Consider the following 17,768-nt stretch of genomic DNA (forward strand, 5'->3'; position numbering starts at 1 on the left):
GCCAATTCCAAATTTTGGAATTAGCTCGCGTGTTGCGCCGGATTAATGCAGAATGAAAAGTTTAATAATACTCCCGCGGAAACTTTCAATACCATACGGAATGAAATTTCGTTATCTGGTGGATTTAGATGGAATGAAAAGATTTCTCATATTTGTGTGGAATCAATCAGAATGACTGCGTATTGATGGCGGTCTCATGTGAAATTAACTTGAGACACTAATTCGGACTGAAAAAGAATTGATCGCAATCGGACTGGATTTAGCTTTTACTCCGAGTGAGAGCGTAAATAAATTATTTGCAATTTTTGAGTAAAATAGAATGATACGCTAAAAAGGACAATCCTAAGATTAGAAAATAAGGAAATTTCTACCATATATGTTCCTATATACATACGTAACGAGCTCTTAAAAATGAAGGCAGAGGTTATAAAATGCTATATTTATATCTTTATATATTTCAGTTATCTATGTACAGTTTTTGTTCTACCAAAATTCATTGCTTTCTTAACACGATGACAATCAGCAGCTCAAAGTTTAATTTAAAATCTTGGCAGGAATCACACATAATTTTGATAGTTCGTTTATCCTTTATTTCGAAGAATTAACGATTTCCCGGAAGGAATCTGTCCTCTCATCTCACTGATTTTCGACGAATGAGTTACAGAGCTCCCTAATTTTCCGAGCACACACACATACACAAACTTATCGATACGAATAATATTGCTTCGCAGAACTATGAGTGTTACTGTGATTGGATACATCTTCTTCAATTCTCAGAGTCTTCGTTATAATTGTATAAACACGTCAACTACAGTCTTTATTAGACCAGGGACTCAAAACTGTCGAAATAAAAAAATGTTCTAAAAAATCAGTCTTTGCGCGAGATTAACACACTAGAGGTCATCTCATCGTTGCTCGATAGTTTTACCTAACGGATTTCATTATTTACAGTATATTTTGATCTTTTCACTCCACGGCACTTGTCGATGTTGTTCAATTAACAGGTCCTTTTTCTTGCAGTAAACTTGCACCTTTCTTCTGAAGCAACGCGTCACTAGAAAAGCTATTACTTCTAAATTAAATTGACTTTCTTCGATGGCACAAAATGATATGAAAAGGAATCAATTGGAATGCACATTACCATATGTTGAAGTGCATGAAATAGAATTGAGTTTAAGTTAATCCAATGGAATTTACGTTTAATTAAAAAAAGGTGAAATACTTTGAACTTATTGTATTTAATTAAACATTAAAAAATTGTATTATTTAGTTGAAAATAAATGTATTCATTGTTGAAATTGACATTATATTTTAGGTAAGGGTGAATGTAACGCGGTTTTCTTTTCTAGTAAGAGTAGCTTTTTACTAGTGCGGCACCGAACATTTATTATATTGATTATTCATATTAGGGTCTTATTTACACTCATGATACTTCCATTTTCCGTGTATAAAATATTCAAAAGATTATTAGCTCTTGAAACTGAATCAGGCCACTTCATTTTGACTTTTGCGGATCATTAGTTCGTTTAAGATTTGGTAATTTTCTTCATTTTTATGATCTGCTCATCCTTCAAGGGACAGGATTTGATAGGCTTATGCTACGAATTTAAAGGGGTAGTACCAATATTGCTGATGAAACTAGGACAGGCGTTTTCGGCCCGATCGCCACTTTGAAGTGAAAAGTGCCTGTATGACATGTACTCAGGAGGATTAGGAGCAAGGGGTTGTTCCCTTTTAACTGAAGCTCTTTGTTTCTTCATCTTTAAGTAGCCGAGAATGGTTATCAGTAAAACGAATACCACGAATCCCATGCAGCTGCCGACAATTAGCCCCAGTCTTCGAGTGAGGATATTGGCTAGACTACCCCTATCACCCAGGGAACCTTCACCCACTATTGAGCTGGGGGATTCCAGAGTTCTGACTTCTGTGCACCTACTCATGGGAGAGTTGACCATCACTGGCATCGCTGGACTCTCGATCACGTCATCTTGAGAGGCGTTCCATTGCCAGGAATTAATGTCCTCAGGCATAGGGGTTCCCCAACTACCCAAGCCAAGGACGCAGATCAGATAACGCGTGTCTGAGGCCAGCTTCGTCAGCCTTACTGAGCGCGCCTTAGGGTCCAGTAACTTCCCACGTACCTGTTAACCAAGAGAGTTTTAGGGTTAGTTTGTCTATAAGCTTCAAGTTTGGTCTTAAAGATAAGGTTCCCGGTTAATTTTACAAAGTTGTGGCTGTAAATCTTCAAACTGGAGCAACATTCGCACATAAAGAAGATTATGAGTAACTTGCAGGCAATTATGTGGTAACCAATACCGAAACCGATATCGGAATACAAAATAGGATATTATATGGTATTCAATATGTATGTACGTAAGTTCTAAATGTATCTAGTATGATAATTAATAAACATATAGTACATAGAAAAAACTCTTGCTGTATAAATATAATTGCTCGGAAGAAAAGCTGGGATGTTAAAAATTTAGTTATATTAACAATACGTTTTTCTGCTTTAGGGATATAATAATTAGGGGAATCATGAAGAACATATCCTCAGTTACGCAAACCTCGGAGGAAATCCTTGAATAATAATTGTTACTTCATAATACACGATTTAGTCGTGTGGCTGAAAAAGAAAAGTTAAATAAAGGACTGAATATTCCATTGGCACAACTCATTTGTTTTTCGACAGTACCCATTCATTCGTCCACACTACATACGTCTAGTCCAGACGCCAAATTCATTTCATGGCAGAACTTTGGAAAATGTGCTGTTTTTAAGATATTCGCAATTAATTATTTTTTTATAAACGTTACATTACAAATTTAAAATTAATGAAATTTTTTCTCCTCTTGTTAGACAAGCTCGTACAATTAACGTGTAAAATAAATAACAACAAATACTTGCATCCAAAACTGAAAAGGTATTTCATGAATTTAAAAAATAAGACTATTTTGAAAGTACTACTTGAAATAGTTAGTACACCTCTTTTCAGTTTCGACCTGTGATTCATGTATATGGAATAGTCTTCGAATAGAAAGCTCAGTAGAAACAAAAACCTTTTATTTGAATTTGAAAAAACAGGAGAGTTTTGGACGCAATGCTTCTTGAAAATGTACTTATTAAAGCAAAGAAAATTTTACATAAAAAATATATAAACAAAAAATAAATCTTTGCCGATAAAAAATTTTTTGTTTAGAAAAATAAAAAAATAAAGAATATATAAAAATATGAAATATTTGTTTACAAATTTGATTTGAATCAAAGAAAAATACTAAAAATAGCAGATGTAGTTGCTGCAAGATAAAAGGTAGTTAACGTTAAAAAATAGTTTTTCCTTATATCTAAGTTGAATTAGAAACGAAGACCAATAATAAGTAGAAAGAAATTAAAAAGAGTTTTTCTTTTTGATGTCCTCAAGAGTACTCACGCTCATACTTATTAATGATGACTTTCTGAACAAGCGTTTGAGCTATGGCGTCTAAAGGTAACTTTTGTCGCTGTATTGTTTTTTGGAGCTCTTTATATAGCTCTTCTGTTTTTAACAATAATGTGATTTCTTTGAACTTTCACGCAGAAATGTGAGATTGTCCACACGCACGGTAATCATTGTCCACATGCACGGTATTGGATTTTTCACATTTCTTCATTTTCATAACCAAATTCTGTACACACGGAAAATCTAGTTACATTTACACGTCGTCTAAATTAATTTTCTCAAGTAAAAAATATGTATACACTACTCATCTTGTTAACTATTGTTCCTTTTTATTAACACACTTTAGTGCCTACATTTTTTACCATTAATTCCTATGTCAAAAATTTATTTATTTATTATTTTTCTATTTATTTATTTTTTCGTCTTTAATTCAACTTACGAATGAGATCAAACTATTTTTTTAATGTTAATTACGTTTCATCTTCATATATTTATATATGCACTGCTGTATTTGTCCATTATTGTTCTTATTTATTACTTATTGTGGCGACTACACTTTTTAATTCTAGTATTTATCTGTATTTCTAATCAAATTTACAAACAAATATTTCACATTTTATATACTGTATAAATGTTAAAATTTTGAGCCGCTTTCTCTGCTTTTGCGTGTAATGGAAACGGGAAAAAACTGAACATTTTCGGAAATTACTGCGAATTCGCTCATACTATTTAAATTTTTCTTCATTTCTTCGTTGAAAAGTTATTACTGTTTTTTCGTAAGGAACGACACAGACCTGAAACTAATACTCAAGAGCGTAGATACGGTGAAAAAGTTAGGGTCAGACCGAGTTGTGTACCTATAACCCTTGCACAGTGTCTACGCCTTTGGATCCCAAGGGTGCCTGCCATGTGCGGTTTCTCCATTACATATAAAAATGGACCGATCACACTCTAGGGAGAACGAAAATGGAATTTAGAGAAAGCCAAAACATTCGAGGGGTATGTCTGCCTTTTTTATTCCAGGACAGTCCTATACGTGGTCCTGTCAGGGGTGGGTACGTTAATTATTAATTCGTCATTATTTATCACTTTCCTAAACAAATGATTTAAAAAATATTAATAATATACGTGTTTATTGTCCTTCATAGTCCGCAACGTTTCAAGCATGTCGAACACGAGTAAAAGTAGGACTACATGCTATTCTAACCTATGAGTGATCGTCCGCGCGCTAGTCAACTATTGTTTTCTCATTATAAGAAAAAAAAATTGAACGAGGCGGTAGGCCAAACCACAATTCTTGGGCTGATTTAAAGAGAAAATATAATTTTGTGCTATTTTAAATAACCTAAAAGCTTTAGTTTACACAGTTTCCATTATTGCAGTGAAAGAAACTCTTCTACCAATTTTGGAGATGACGGTTGGTGGGAACTTACTATTAATAGCCCGCTCCGCTTTTGTGTTTTGGAATGAAATTAATGAAGTATGATGTATGAACATGTTATACTTGATTTAAGAACGCACTGTTCAAAAAAAACTTGCAGTGTAACCTCATGAATTATCTTGAAACCTCTGAGAAATCTTCAGATATTAAATTAAATAGTTAATGATTAATTACTTTAATGAAAAGATATTTGTTTGCATACCTGTGGCCCTTTAGTCGCTTATAACCTGTGTTTTTAAGACTTTTTGACAAATTAAACAGTTCGGAACATATTTACCTTCTAATTTCTGGCGCTCAAAATTAACCTTTTTCCACGATATCCCCTACCCCCTCCCCTGAAATTTTTTTTCTACTTGTACTTAATATTTTTACTCTCAAAATTCAAATTAAATCGATTGAACAGTTTTATAAGAGGTTGTCACTGATTCAAATCTGTCATGTAAATTACCAAGTAAATTACGTTCGCCATCTTTCATGTGTGTTATACGTACTTTTTTAGAATTATCTACGTATATTAGGTCGTTTATGTATTATACGTAGAAAACCTCGAGTCACATGTCACAACCCATTTCTGGGTCTTATCCTACATCGAGCTCCACCCATAGAAAATGCTTTCGAACAATCAGCTTCATCTGGAAAGAGATAGGTTTATTTCTCAAATTTTGACTCTCTCTTTCTCTCTCTCTCTCTCTCTCTCTCTCTATACAACCCTTTCCCGTGCTCCCCACAGCGTTACCGGTCCACTTCTATGTGTCTATGGGTTCCTTCCTATTCAAAACAATAGATTTTAATAATTCTACAACGAATAAGAGAACAAAAATGTAAATGATATTGTACATTTCACATTTATATTGTACATTTTAAATAGTCATTAGAATTTGCATAAATTTAGACAATTTATTAATAATCTCAGATCCACTTATATTTATCTAGTAGGTAAGTAAAGTTTCTTGCAGGAGACTTTTTTTCTGGAACTAACTCGCTTCATAAAAAATGACTATTTGTTGAAACGGGATGAAATGACATATAACGAAAGCTCTGGTATCTTGAAAATTATTAACGGTTGGAACGGTGCGCACAAAAATGGCGAAATCCATGAGACACTCAAAACTTACCAGCGGTCAATGATAATTCGGTTTTGTGCTTTTAAAAATGCACTCAGAATATTTTCCCGTCACCAAAGACCAAAGCTGTTTGGGCGCTGATCGATCAACGTTACTTGATCGTACTCCCAAGCATGTGTACTGTCGGTAAAGCTGCTTCTCTTGGCGAAAACTTTAAATTATAATAAAAATGCGGTTTGTGTTCTTTATATTGTAATTGTTTCCTGACATGTCTTTCTTGGCTTCCTAATAGGAAAACTGTGAAAAAGTGATAGAAGGATGCCGCCATGAACTCGCTGATAATAATTGATAATATTTTTTCAAGTTAAAAAATATATTATTTATTGATTTATTTATATATTTTTTATGTAACAAGAGTATAGTATCCGACTTATCTCGTAAAATTACTTCTCAGATTTGAGCTTAGTTTAAAGAGAGAACCACCATGCAAAAAAATAGTGCCTGCGCGAAGATTATTTTGACTTCTGCGGTTTACAAAGGTTAACTTCCTCTTGCTCTATAGTCCATTCAGATATAGAAGTGATATTTCCCTACAAAGTAAAAAATCGTGCGTTACGCAGGAGAAATAATTGTTCTCTAATCATGCGTGGAGCAAACTTTACGCTATTGAGTAAAGACCAGCTGAATGTTGGCTGTACAGAACTGGTTAACAAACACATGTATCCAAAATATGTTCTTCAAATAAGAAATTCTTAACAAATAAATTTTCTTAAATTATTACTAATTAAAATTTAAGAAATTTAAATTGGATTTAAAATCAAATTTAAAATCGTATTTAACGTACAATAATCAAGTTAACGTATAATTCCAGAAAATAAAACCAAGAATCCAAAGACCAAATTTGAACAACCACCATAAAATCTTCCTACTGTATTTAAAAAAATATCCTATTTAAGGGCATGTGACACAGCCAAATATCTATATTACCGACCTCAATTTATTAGTTCACTAAATATTTCTTTGAAGCTAAGAACTTTTTTAAAAAATAAAATATCGAGCTGAAATTTTGGAAAATGTATTAGAGTAAAATAAAGTACGTTCTGGTACTTTATTTGGGCAGGAATTTCACTCAAATTTATTTTATCTCTTTTCTGATCCTCGAAATTTTTTTAACATTCAAACTTTTTTATACATAAAATATCGGCCTTCAACTTTGAGGAATGCAAGAGCCGAAAGAAAACTACGTTAAAGTACAAAGTATAATAATAAAAGATGTAAAAATATACGTTAACTAAATGTTATCCAGCACACAACAAAGGACTCGGCTATTAAGCCCATCAGCGTCAGATGGTAGCCTGGCGGCGACTACACGAGGCTCTAACAGCTGGCTCGTCCTACTTTGCGAGTGCTTTGTTGTGTGCCAGATAAGATTTAGATGAAATATTTTTTTTACATCTTTTATCATTAAGCTATGTAGTTTAATGTAGTTTACTTTCTGCTCTTGCATTTCTCAGAGTGTTAGACCGATATTTTATGTATAAGCAAGTTCGTACGTTAAAAAAATGTCGAGGTTCAGAAAAAAGATAAAATAATTTTGAGTTAAGTTCCTACACAAATGAAGTACCCTAAACGTACTTTACTCGATTTTTTATTTGGAAAAAAGTTCTTAAGTTCAAAAAAACATTTAGTGAACTGATGAAGTGAATTATGTAATATATATATATATATATATATATATATGTCTCGAATCTCGTTAACTAAACTCCCTTGTCATACAATATGCTATTGTGATTTTAGCTGACCATAAATTTATGTAAGTTTCATATGAAATGGTCGGTATCAGAACACGGGTATCCCTACTTTTCTTTTAATAATGTAATTTAAAACGTAATATATTGAATTTTTTATTCATAGCGTACAATCTACAAAATCATTCTCAAAATAAGAAAGTGAATCTTAGAAATTGTAGTGGAGACGAGAATTAGGAAAACAAATTTTTGAACAGTTTACTATCACATTAAAGTATTTGTTTTATTTTAACTTTACGTAGTCGATACTCTTTTAATTAAAACATTATATGAAGAAACGGTGAAATAAATATTCATAACACCATTTCAGGTGCTCTTTGAAACAACAATACAAGACAGAAAAAACAAATACATAAAGATATGCTCGCCTTAACTTCAGATGTGACTTGAATAAAGAAAGAACCTAAATTTAGGTATACACAAACTTTCTTGCGAATGAAGCACTATAATAAATTATCAGAAATAACAAAAATCATTTCTCGATTAAAGTAAAGTAATCCGTACTTCTGATTTTAAATATACAATTCTGAAATTAAGTTAAAGGCAACCTAAAATAACATGTCAGACTTTCGTTTTCTTAGATTAAGAAGGACACATTACTTGGTTTCAGGTCGGCTTTATCTTCATTTTCTTAGATTAGTTTTTGACTTAACTTTAAGTTTACTTTTAAGCTTTAAGTTTTAATTAAGCTATTCCGTTTGTCGAGACGCTGCGTGTCAAGTGCCGTTTTGTCTTAAATATCATTTAAATATTCAAGATTCTCGAACAGTCGTGGATTTTTATGTGTATTTCAAGTTAGAAATATTTAATACGAATACGAGTAAAGTCACATTTTTAATAAAAGGCTAATTATTGGCCTTTGTCAAGTAATTATCTAGATGTGCGATTGTATAGTTGTGTTCAAAAAATAAAAAAAGTAAGAACTCGAAGTTTTTGTTGGAGACATAGTACTCTACTTGCGCATTTATAGAAAATTCAAAAGTATTTGTAAGGATTATATTAATTGACATCTTACTTTAAAACCTTTCGCTAGCATTTTAAGCTGAATATCGTCCTTAATTAGGACCTTTACTACCTGAATTCCAATATTTGCATCTCTTATTGAAAAGTTTAAACGTTTTTCCTAATTTCAGATTGCATGATAAGGTGAGCGGTACCATTCAGACAGCGATACCTTTGGGATAGACTGATTTAACCCTTAAAGTACATTGTGGGTGTCAGATACCCCAAGAAGTTTTCAAACTCTTAGAAAACCATACTTAATTCGTAAAATTGATTGGGTGTCGCCATCTATCTTTAGTTCAAGACACTAACTGTAAGTAAAGCCGTTTAGCATATTAAACTAAAGAAAAGGGTACCCCCAGGCCCTACAAAATCGAGAAAACAATAATACAGTAAAACACTTTAATAGCCCTCCCTTCTATAGCCCTTCCGAGAATTGACGACGTGCTGCAGGCAGGTTTATAAGGAGCTGCGTGGGGTCTGCGTTTCTCACTTAGTCCAGCACTCAGGCGTGAACAAACAAAAGCGGAGCGGGCTATAATGATTTAGTTCCCACCCACCGTCATCCCCAACATCGGCGTTATATAAGAGTTTCACTGTATCAACTAAAAATCACTTTTATTCGTTTCTCTTGGAAAATATTAATTATATTCAAGAAACCTTTATACAAAGTTGTGCTTGGAGTAGCTTTATTCGTGACATTTTTAATAGATTAATAGATTAATAAATTTTAATAGATTAATAGATTAACATAAATTTCGTTTTTCATTGCATTAAACATATTGAAAACTGTATTTAAACTAAGAACATAGTTAGCTGTAATGTTTGTGGTAGAAATTAACTTATTTTCATACCTCAAACTCATATCAATGAAACTTTTTATTTCAAAATGCAATATAAATTCGATTTCACAAAAAATATTTAACAATAACATTTTAAATAAGATAAAAAACTTCAAATAGTATTTAAGAAGCATCTAAAATTTTTAAAAATTATAAAAAGTGATGTAAATGGATACAATTAATGTTTTTCAACCAAAATTGACTGTTTGGACACATTAATTATTGTAAATAATATACTCACTTCGTCAACATTTTCAAGTGCATGATAAGCAACTTGATATCCATGAAGACCAGAATGATTTCTGCTTTGCCAAGAGACAAGAACTGAAAAGGGTTGAATATCTTGAATGGCGAGCTTCAGAACAAGAGGAGAGGAACAGAAGGCATTTGGATCCAGATCAAGAAAAACAAGTCCTCGAAGTTCTGGTGGTTGTTCACATCTTAGAAGACCACCCTCTATATTAGTGATTCCCACTCCACTTTTTTCATCGTGACTGCGAACAACGCCACCTACCATCTTTTGATGATCACGCAACCATTCCCACAGTTCTTGAGATTCGCAGCCGCAGTGCAACGGATTTTCTACATGAAAGAGAAAATAAAGAGAACCATAATTATGCGGGTACAGTATTTTTTCACTTAAGTGTGATGATTAGATTGGTTTGAAAAAACCAAACATTGTAATTTCCGTTTGGGGCCATCCATATACCACGTGGACAATTTTCCACCACTTTTTGAGCCCCTCTCCCCCTCGTGGTGTTGTTGAAACCCATGGGGGATGATTGTTCAGGTGCAAACAACCAACAAGAAGTTTGACTGGTAGCTCCTGAGTGGTGCCAAAGTTGACTGGCAGGCTGTCAAAAATGTCAAATATCGAGTGAAGACACGTCATTTTAGTACTGTTGAAACCCATTGAGAATGATTGTTTGGATGCTAAGAACTAAAAAAAAATTTGACTGGCAGCTTCTCGATGGTGCCAATGTTGACTGGCAGGCTGTCAAACATGCCAAAAATTCAAGTGAAAAAACGTCATTTTAGTACTCTTGAAACCCATTGTTGCGACCCGTGAAGTTACGTAAAAAGTGAGATTTTCGTAGTTTTTTTTATATACATATTAGTTTTGGAGAACTATCCTGTAGATGGAAATTTTAGTTAATGAAAAGAACAAAACTTTCATTCGGCTGCTGATTAAAATGTCAGTCAACTTTTGCACCACTCACGAGCTGCTAGTCAAATTCTGTGTTAGTTGTTTGCACCAAAACAATCATCCTCAATGGGTTTAAAGAGTACTTAAATAACGTTTTTTCATTTGCATTTTCGACATGCCAGGCAGTCTACCACTCAAATTCGACACCGCTCAGGAGCTGCCAGTCAAAATTTTTGTTAGTTCTTTGCACCTAAAAAATCATCCACAATGGGTTTCAAGAGTATTAAAATGACGTTTCCTTACTCGAATTGTTGGCATGTTTGACAGCCCACCAGTCACTTTTGGAACCATCGAGAAGCAGCTGCCAGTCAAATTTTTTGTTAGTTTTTAGCATTTAAAAAATCATTCCCAATGGGTTTCAAGAGTACTAAAATGACGTTCGTTCTCTAGAATTTTTGACATGTTTGACAGCCTGTTAATCAACTTTGGCACCACCTAGGAGCTGTCAGCCAAATTTTTTGTTAGCTCTTAGTCTTCAAACAACCATTCCAAATGGGTTTTAAGAGTACTAAAATGAGGTTTCTTCACTCGAATTTTTGGCATGTTTGATAGCCTGCCAGTCAACTTTGGTACCCCTCAGGAGCTGTCAGTCAAACTTTTTGTTAGTTGTTTGCACTTAAACAATCATCCCCTATGGGTTTCAAGAGTACTAAAATGTAGGTTCTAATTGTCATCCTGTCATTTTTTTATATGTTTGACAGCCCGCCAGTCAAGTTTGGCACCACTCAGGAGCTACCAGTCAAACTTCTTTTAAGTTTTTAGCATTTAAACAATCATTCCACGTAGGTTTGAAGAGTACTAAAATGACGTTTTTTCACTAGAACTTTTGACCACTTTAACGGTAAATTGTTGCAAAATGCACCAACAGCTGTTAGTTAGTCAACGAATTTCGAACTGTTGACTATGAAAACAAAAGAATCTGAAATTTTAGTGAGTACTAAAATAACATCATAAGAATGGTTGCGAGCTCCTGGACTACAAGAAGTCCAGAAGAAGCGATTAATTGACGGAAAAGTTCGGATTAGCTTAGGAACGTGAGGTAATAAAAATAATAAAAAGATATTAAAAATAAAAATTATATTGTGCGTAAGCACAATATAAAAGTTCGAGTATACCTACAGTATACCTTGTCGCATTTCAATACATTTTCCACAGATTTAGGGAAATGTGTGTTCACATGGATTATAACTCACCCCCCCCCCCCCCCCCCCCCCCCCCGATCTCCCTCGTGGATAAGCGTGGAATTTTGCTATACCCCCGTCCCCGTAAGGTGGACACGTGGTATATGGATGGCCTCTTAAAGACAAACTTAAAAGGTAGTTTTCATATCAAACTTCACTAGAAAAAAATTTAATCGATTAATGTTATTACCTGACCTAGGTAAACTATATATATAATAAAAACAGGTTTTTCATCAGTTTCCTCTAACAATATTTATTTTGTCAAAAAAACATTTGAAAAAAGACTTTCTAGATCTCGGTAAACCATTCTTTTTTATTTCACTTATTTTCGCTTGACGGCAGAGCTAGATATAACTCTCTGGTTGTTCCAGTGATATAAAGAACAACCTAGGGTCCATGATGGGGACGTGTTGCATATTTTAATAACTCGACGGCCCAACAATCTAATTTCGTTTCCATGTTCGGCATTTCATGTTTTGATCTTAAGCATGTTCTTACATTGAAAAAAATTTTTTCTTGAATCAAGTAAATGTCACCTGATTCAAGTCAATCGCAGGTACGAATGGGGACGATAGAATATGAGAGTGCCTAGACGTTTTGAAAAATCGCACTCGCCAACGATTGAACCCTACCTAAACTACCTAAACTAGTATGACCTAACCGTACGCTCTACCGTCTTCGCTATCGAAACACTTGGATCTCGGTGTGAAAATCTCGGGTAAGAATTTCAAGGCAGGGTCATACCAAGTCGTATGGTGAGCCTCAACCAAATTCAAACTAAAAGTTGTTGAACTCGACTTTAATATACCATTTTTTATTTAGACAAATTTTATAATTGAGTTTTACTTATTTCAAAAAGGCTCGATACTTTTTTTCTTAATATATTTTAAAATGTTATAAAATATCTAAAAGTAATGAACAATAAACAAAAATTCTCTATAAAATGCGCATTTTCTAACTTTTCCAACTCTTTTGTATAATACTCTCTTACTCAATTTTTAGTGCAAAATAACATTTCTTAAACAATAATTTAAAATATGTGAAAAAGCGAATTAAGTTTTACTTATTTAACAATGGACTCAATACTTGTTGTTTTTAAATATTTAAAGCGCTTGAAAACAACATTAAGGTAAAAACTAATAAAAAAAGTTGCAGTACGAAAATGCTTCAATAATATCAGTGACAAAAAATAATGTTCTGATATATGAAAATTTTCATAAACCGCATAGTTTTCAACTTATCGAATTTTTTTAGAATGCGTTTTTTAAAAAGATTTGAATATGGAATTGCATTCATAAAACAACAATTTAAAATAAACAACAAATAATTAAACCTCACTTATTTTACAAAGGGCTCAATACTTTTTTTTTTAATTTAATCCGCTTAAGAAATATCTAATGCATATAAAATATATAGAACTTTTGAGTTGAAAAACGCTTTAATAACCTCAGTGACAAATATTTTCTGATTTTTAAAAACCTCTGTAAAACGCACAGTTTTCGATTTATTTAATTCTTTTATAATACTTTTTAACTTAGTTTTTAATTTAAAATAACAATTACTAAAAAATAATTTCAAATATGTAGAAAAAATTGATCGCTAGTTTAAATATTACCTATTTAAAAAAGTGCTCGATACTTTATTTTTCTTTCAAATATAAAATACTTCGAAATCAGAAGAAACAAGAATTCTGTAAAGAAACGTTTAGTTCAAGAACTTGCAGGTTTAAAGCGATCTCGCGGTGGTATAAAATCAAATTGATTCTTAATAAACTTTTTAAAAATCTTATTGAATTTTCTTCTGGAATATTTTGCTTTACAAACGCATATCATTTTTTTTAAATTATCAGAAAAATGTAATAATTGTATTTTTAAGAATTTTTTAAAGCTTATAACTTTTTTTTATGCTGTCATATATTTACTTATTATTATTTACATAATAAAAAAGAATTATGTAAGTATATGGATGTCTCCCAAAATGTTAACCATCAGTAGTCGAAAATATTTTCTATAATTAATGAATTCTTTGACTGAAAACCTTAATCTTATTAAGTTTTGATAAATATACATACTAATAATATCCGCATTAAATTTTCTATAATTAATGACCTATTGAAATGAAATTTTCTATGATCTTTAAATTCATTGATTGAAAAGCTTAATTTTGTTAATTTTATTTTTAAAAAACCTACACGTATACTTTTTTATTTAAAACAGCAACATTATATGTGCGCTACAGTACGCGGGAAGCATTGCATTACTAATTAATAACATAAAGATATGAAACAAGATATTAACTATTTCAGCATAATTATTTCAAAATTAAAAACATTTTTTTTTCAAATCTATTAAAAAATTTTTAATTCCTACCACCAAAAACTTGCCGACTCAATAAACTTACAATTTTTTTATAGTTTTATGAGTGATTTGATTTGTGTGTCAGCTTAAAATTAGTAGTTTATCAAAATTGTAAATTTCTATCTACATTTGCATGAATAAAATTGATTATGTGGACCAATGTTTTGAAGTTTATAAATATTATTGATTTTCAAAGTAATTGTTAGCGGCGAAGAAAACCAACTCTATACCATGTCAACTTGTCGATTATTATATTTAATAAGATACTTATGCAGTAATAAGTAAATTTATTTAGACCAATATATTAATTTTAATACCTTGTGTGCGATGTGTATTGTATCAAGTCTACAGTTCTTATGCTTAAAAAACTGATGTGGTTCTATCTTAATAACATAGGTATCTTTGAAATCAATCTGACGTTCACATTCGTTTCAAATTAATAATTATTTGACGGAAAATATTCAGGTATTATTCTAAGAGAAATTATTTCTTCGCTGAATACATTCATTTTCTCGTCTCAAGAACATGAACATTCTTTCAATTAAAATAGTAGTCAATATAATTATATAAATTTACTTGGATCAAGAAACATTTTGTTAGTGTTTTAGTTACTTATCATAAGAATATAATATTCTTAATTCAATATTTTATTAAACTTCACGCAAATGAGTATAATGGAACAAATTAACTCAATAGTTTTTTGCTTAGAGTAAATATATTCTTAATTCAAACAGTTTTCCTGATTCTATTATTTTCTTGATTTAAGAAAATCAGTCCCTTGAAGAAACAAAATACTTGCTTCTTTCAAGTAAAATCAGCCAAGTAAATTAGCCTACTTGATTTAATGCAAACTTTTTTTCAGTGTAAGAATGCATCTCGATTTTCGCTCTATAAACGGAAGCAGTAGCTTCTGTTGCTACTTTGGGCCGTCTAACAACCTGTTCTGAAGGAAACAAGCAAAAAAACAAATGAAAGAGTCAAAAATGACAAGATTTTAATCAATACCTAAAATAGATACGAAGAAATGAGTCAATGGATCTACTTAATCTGTTAAAAAATCCAATATCTAAGTTGAAACTACTGAGCTAAAACAGCTAAAACAAAAAAATCCGCCGATTTCTATATACGTAATCATATGTAAAGACTAAATAAAATTAGATGAAATCTGAAGTATTATACTGAAATTAACCATAACTTAAATCGCCTATACCAAGAGTATTGAAGACATTACCAAACGCGATGATGAGATCTATAAATTTAAATTGAATATCACACTTATACTCTATGAACACAAAAGCTTAAGAAACCAGAATTGGTAAAAATCAAAGTTCTTTTTCATCTTGTCCTATAGACACATTTTCTTGAAAACAACATGCCGTTCAAGGGCTTAAGATCTGAAATTAATCACTCGAAGTTCGATGTTGTTTGTATCTCTAAAACGAAATTGGATTTAAATCATATAATAAATATATCAGAATGCATAGTATACAAAGTAGATAGAAACATTCATGTTGGTGAATTCATCAACATATAGAAATCAACCGTTAACGCTGTGGGGAGAACGGAAATAGGGCTCTAGAGAGAGAAAAAAACATGCGAGATGTAGACCTGCCTCTTTCTAGATAAAGCATTTTCGTAGGGTGAAGTTTGATGAAGCACAGGACCGTGCTTTCTATTGCGAATGCCCCAATAATATAACGTTTATTGTGCCTTTTAGAATTTCTTTTATTATAACTTAGTGTAAATAATGATTAAAAATTGTACTAGCTTATATGGGTTTAAGGTAAGAACCAGTGATATCTTCGCAGCTCCGAGAGCACCGATCACAAGGACAATTAATTTAACCGAATATATTGGGTCCCTTTTAAGGTGTTGTTACCTTGCCTCCTTATCATTCTCCTTAGCAGTGATGTTGTAGTCGGCAAAACCGAGAATTCCATCACGGATATAGTCCATTCCTCTAAGTATTGGCAAAAGATGTCAGGCTTCAAGTGTGCAAGGGAGACGATTGTCCGAAAATTGTATTTCCAGAAAATTCGGTACTTCTCGTTTTGGACAATTGACTTTATCTTCCGCGAAGCGTCCGGGAGGGCAGAGTCGCGGCCAACACCGTAAGAGCGGCAAAGATGGTAATAAAGCACTCTTCGAGCCGCATTATGTCTGTAAAGATGCGTATTTCCCGCGTGGAAGGGACAACCAATGCACTCAGCGTGTGCATGATACGCTTTGCACTTATCGCTGGGATGTTTTTCACATAAAATGCGATCGCGATAAACTAAGGTGGAAATTACACTGTGTTGGCATGCCAAAATTAAACCCTCTGTACCTGAATTAAGCTTTGATGATTTCAGAAAAACCAAAGTTTTCTCTTTTGACAAGGAGTTTTCATCTACATTTCTTTAAAAGTTTCAGTGCATTTTCTTGTCAAGTATCTCGTGGCAAAATTTTGCATTTTCTGCTTTCTTTATTTCGGCTTTGATAAAATAAGCATCCAGATAGAGTAATGCACTTTCCTCACTTCTGATGTTAAAATGGTGGTTCCTGATCATTGGCAGGAGAGGATCTCTACCATTTGCAATAATGTAAGCTGCATTTAGAACAATCAGATTATGAAGACACTGGAGATGCAGAAGTCCGTGTGCGCCTTGACGGTGCGAAATATATAATCCTGAGATAGACGAATTGATATGCAAGCTCTTATGCATATGCATAATCTTACGTGTGGCGATGTCAAGGGCCATAAGCTCGTTCTTTGTCCATTGTTGCACCCCAAACGAGTTGAGTAGAAACGGGACAAGTATTTTAGTTTCCTACCTTGTTCAACGCCAACAGATTTGATGATCAAATCTTCTGAACAAAATGCTTGTATCTGCTTCGAAGAGATTCCTCCACTGATGTTGCATTCTGAATGCTCAGGGTCCTCGAAAACGCCAATGATCTTTCCTTTCCAGCAGTCGTCGTGTTTTTATCTAAATTATCAGACTGGACTTTCCATCCAACTGCCCATGGAAAAGGACCATGCGATGGAATCGGAGGTAATCTGAAGCGTCTTGCTGCAAGAGCCAGCTTGCAACGTTCAACTGAGAATCAGATCTTAACAGCTTACGAGTTATTTGAATGGGGCAGAGAAAACTTGAAGGAAACTGTCGTATTTTTTAGTAGCAAAGAAGAGCATGCAGCGATGACAATAAAATTAGCAGATCGATTTAGTAAGGCTGTGACGATACCAGGTACCCTCAAATATCATTCATTCGCTCCGAATGCAAAGGGACAGCTGGATCTGAAACGATTTTCCTATGAGGAGAAAAGTGAGGTTTTCCCGAAACCGAAACGTAATCGAAAGCAGAATAGTACTCCAAGAAAGTGGAAAGCTGGTACGAAGAAGAGGCGAACAGCATAAAGAGGTTGTGTAGTGAGAGGCAAGGGG

At 33.0% G+C, this 17,768-nt stretch overlaps 1 protein-coding gene across 2 annotated transcripts in view; it reads right to left on the reverse strand.

Annotated features, from left to right (window-relative positions):
• Nucleotides 1-459: 459 nt before the first annotated feature.
• The window catches only part of LOC117171705 (protein artichoke-like), a 352,979-nt gene continuing 335,670 nt past the window's right edge, over nucleotides 460-17,768 (reverse strand). For both annotated transcript variants that reach the window (XM_033359255.1, XM_033359256.1), the window contains 2 exons: nucleotides 9,838-10,178; nucleotides 460-2,141 (listed from right to left, as the gene is read on the reverse strand). In XM_033359255.1, the coding sequence (XP_033215146.1) occupies nucleotides 1,599-2,141; nucleotides 9,838-10,178 (884 nt within the window). In that variant the 3' untranslated portion in view covers nucleotides 460-1,598. The remainder of the gene's footprint in view (nucleotides 2,142-9,837; nucleotides 10,179-17,768) is intronic.

Source organism: Belonocnema kinseyi, chromosome 4 (assembly GCF_010883055.1).
Source record: "Belonocnema kinseyi isolate 2016_QV_RU_SX_M_011 chromosome 4, B_treatae_v1, whole genome shotgun sequence".
Taxonomy (NCBI): Eukaryota; Metazoa; Arthropoda; class Insecta; order Hymenoptera; family Cynipidae; genus Belonocnema; species Belonocnema kinseyi.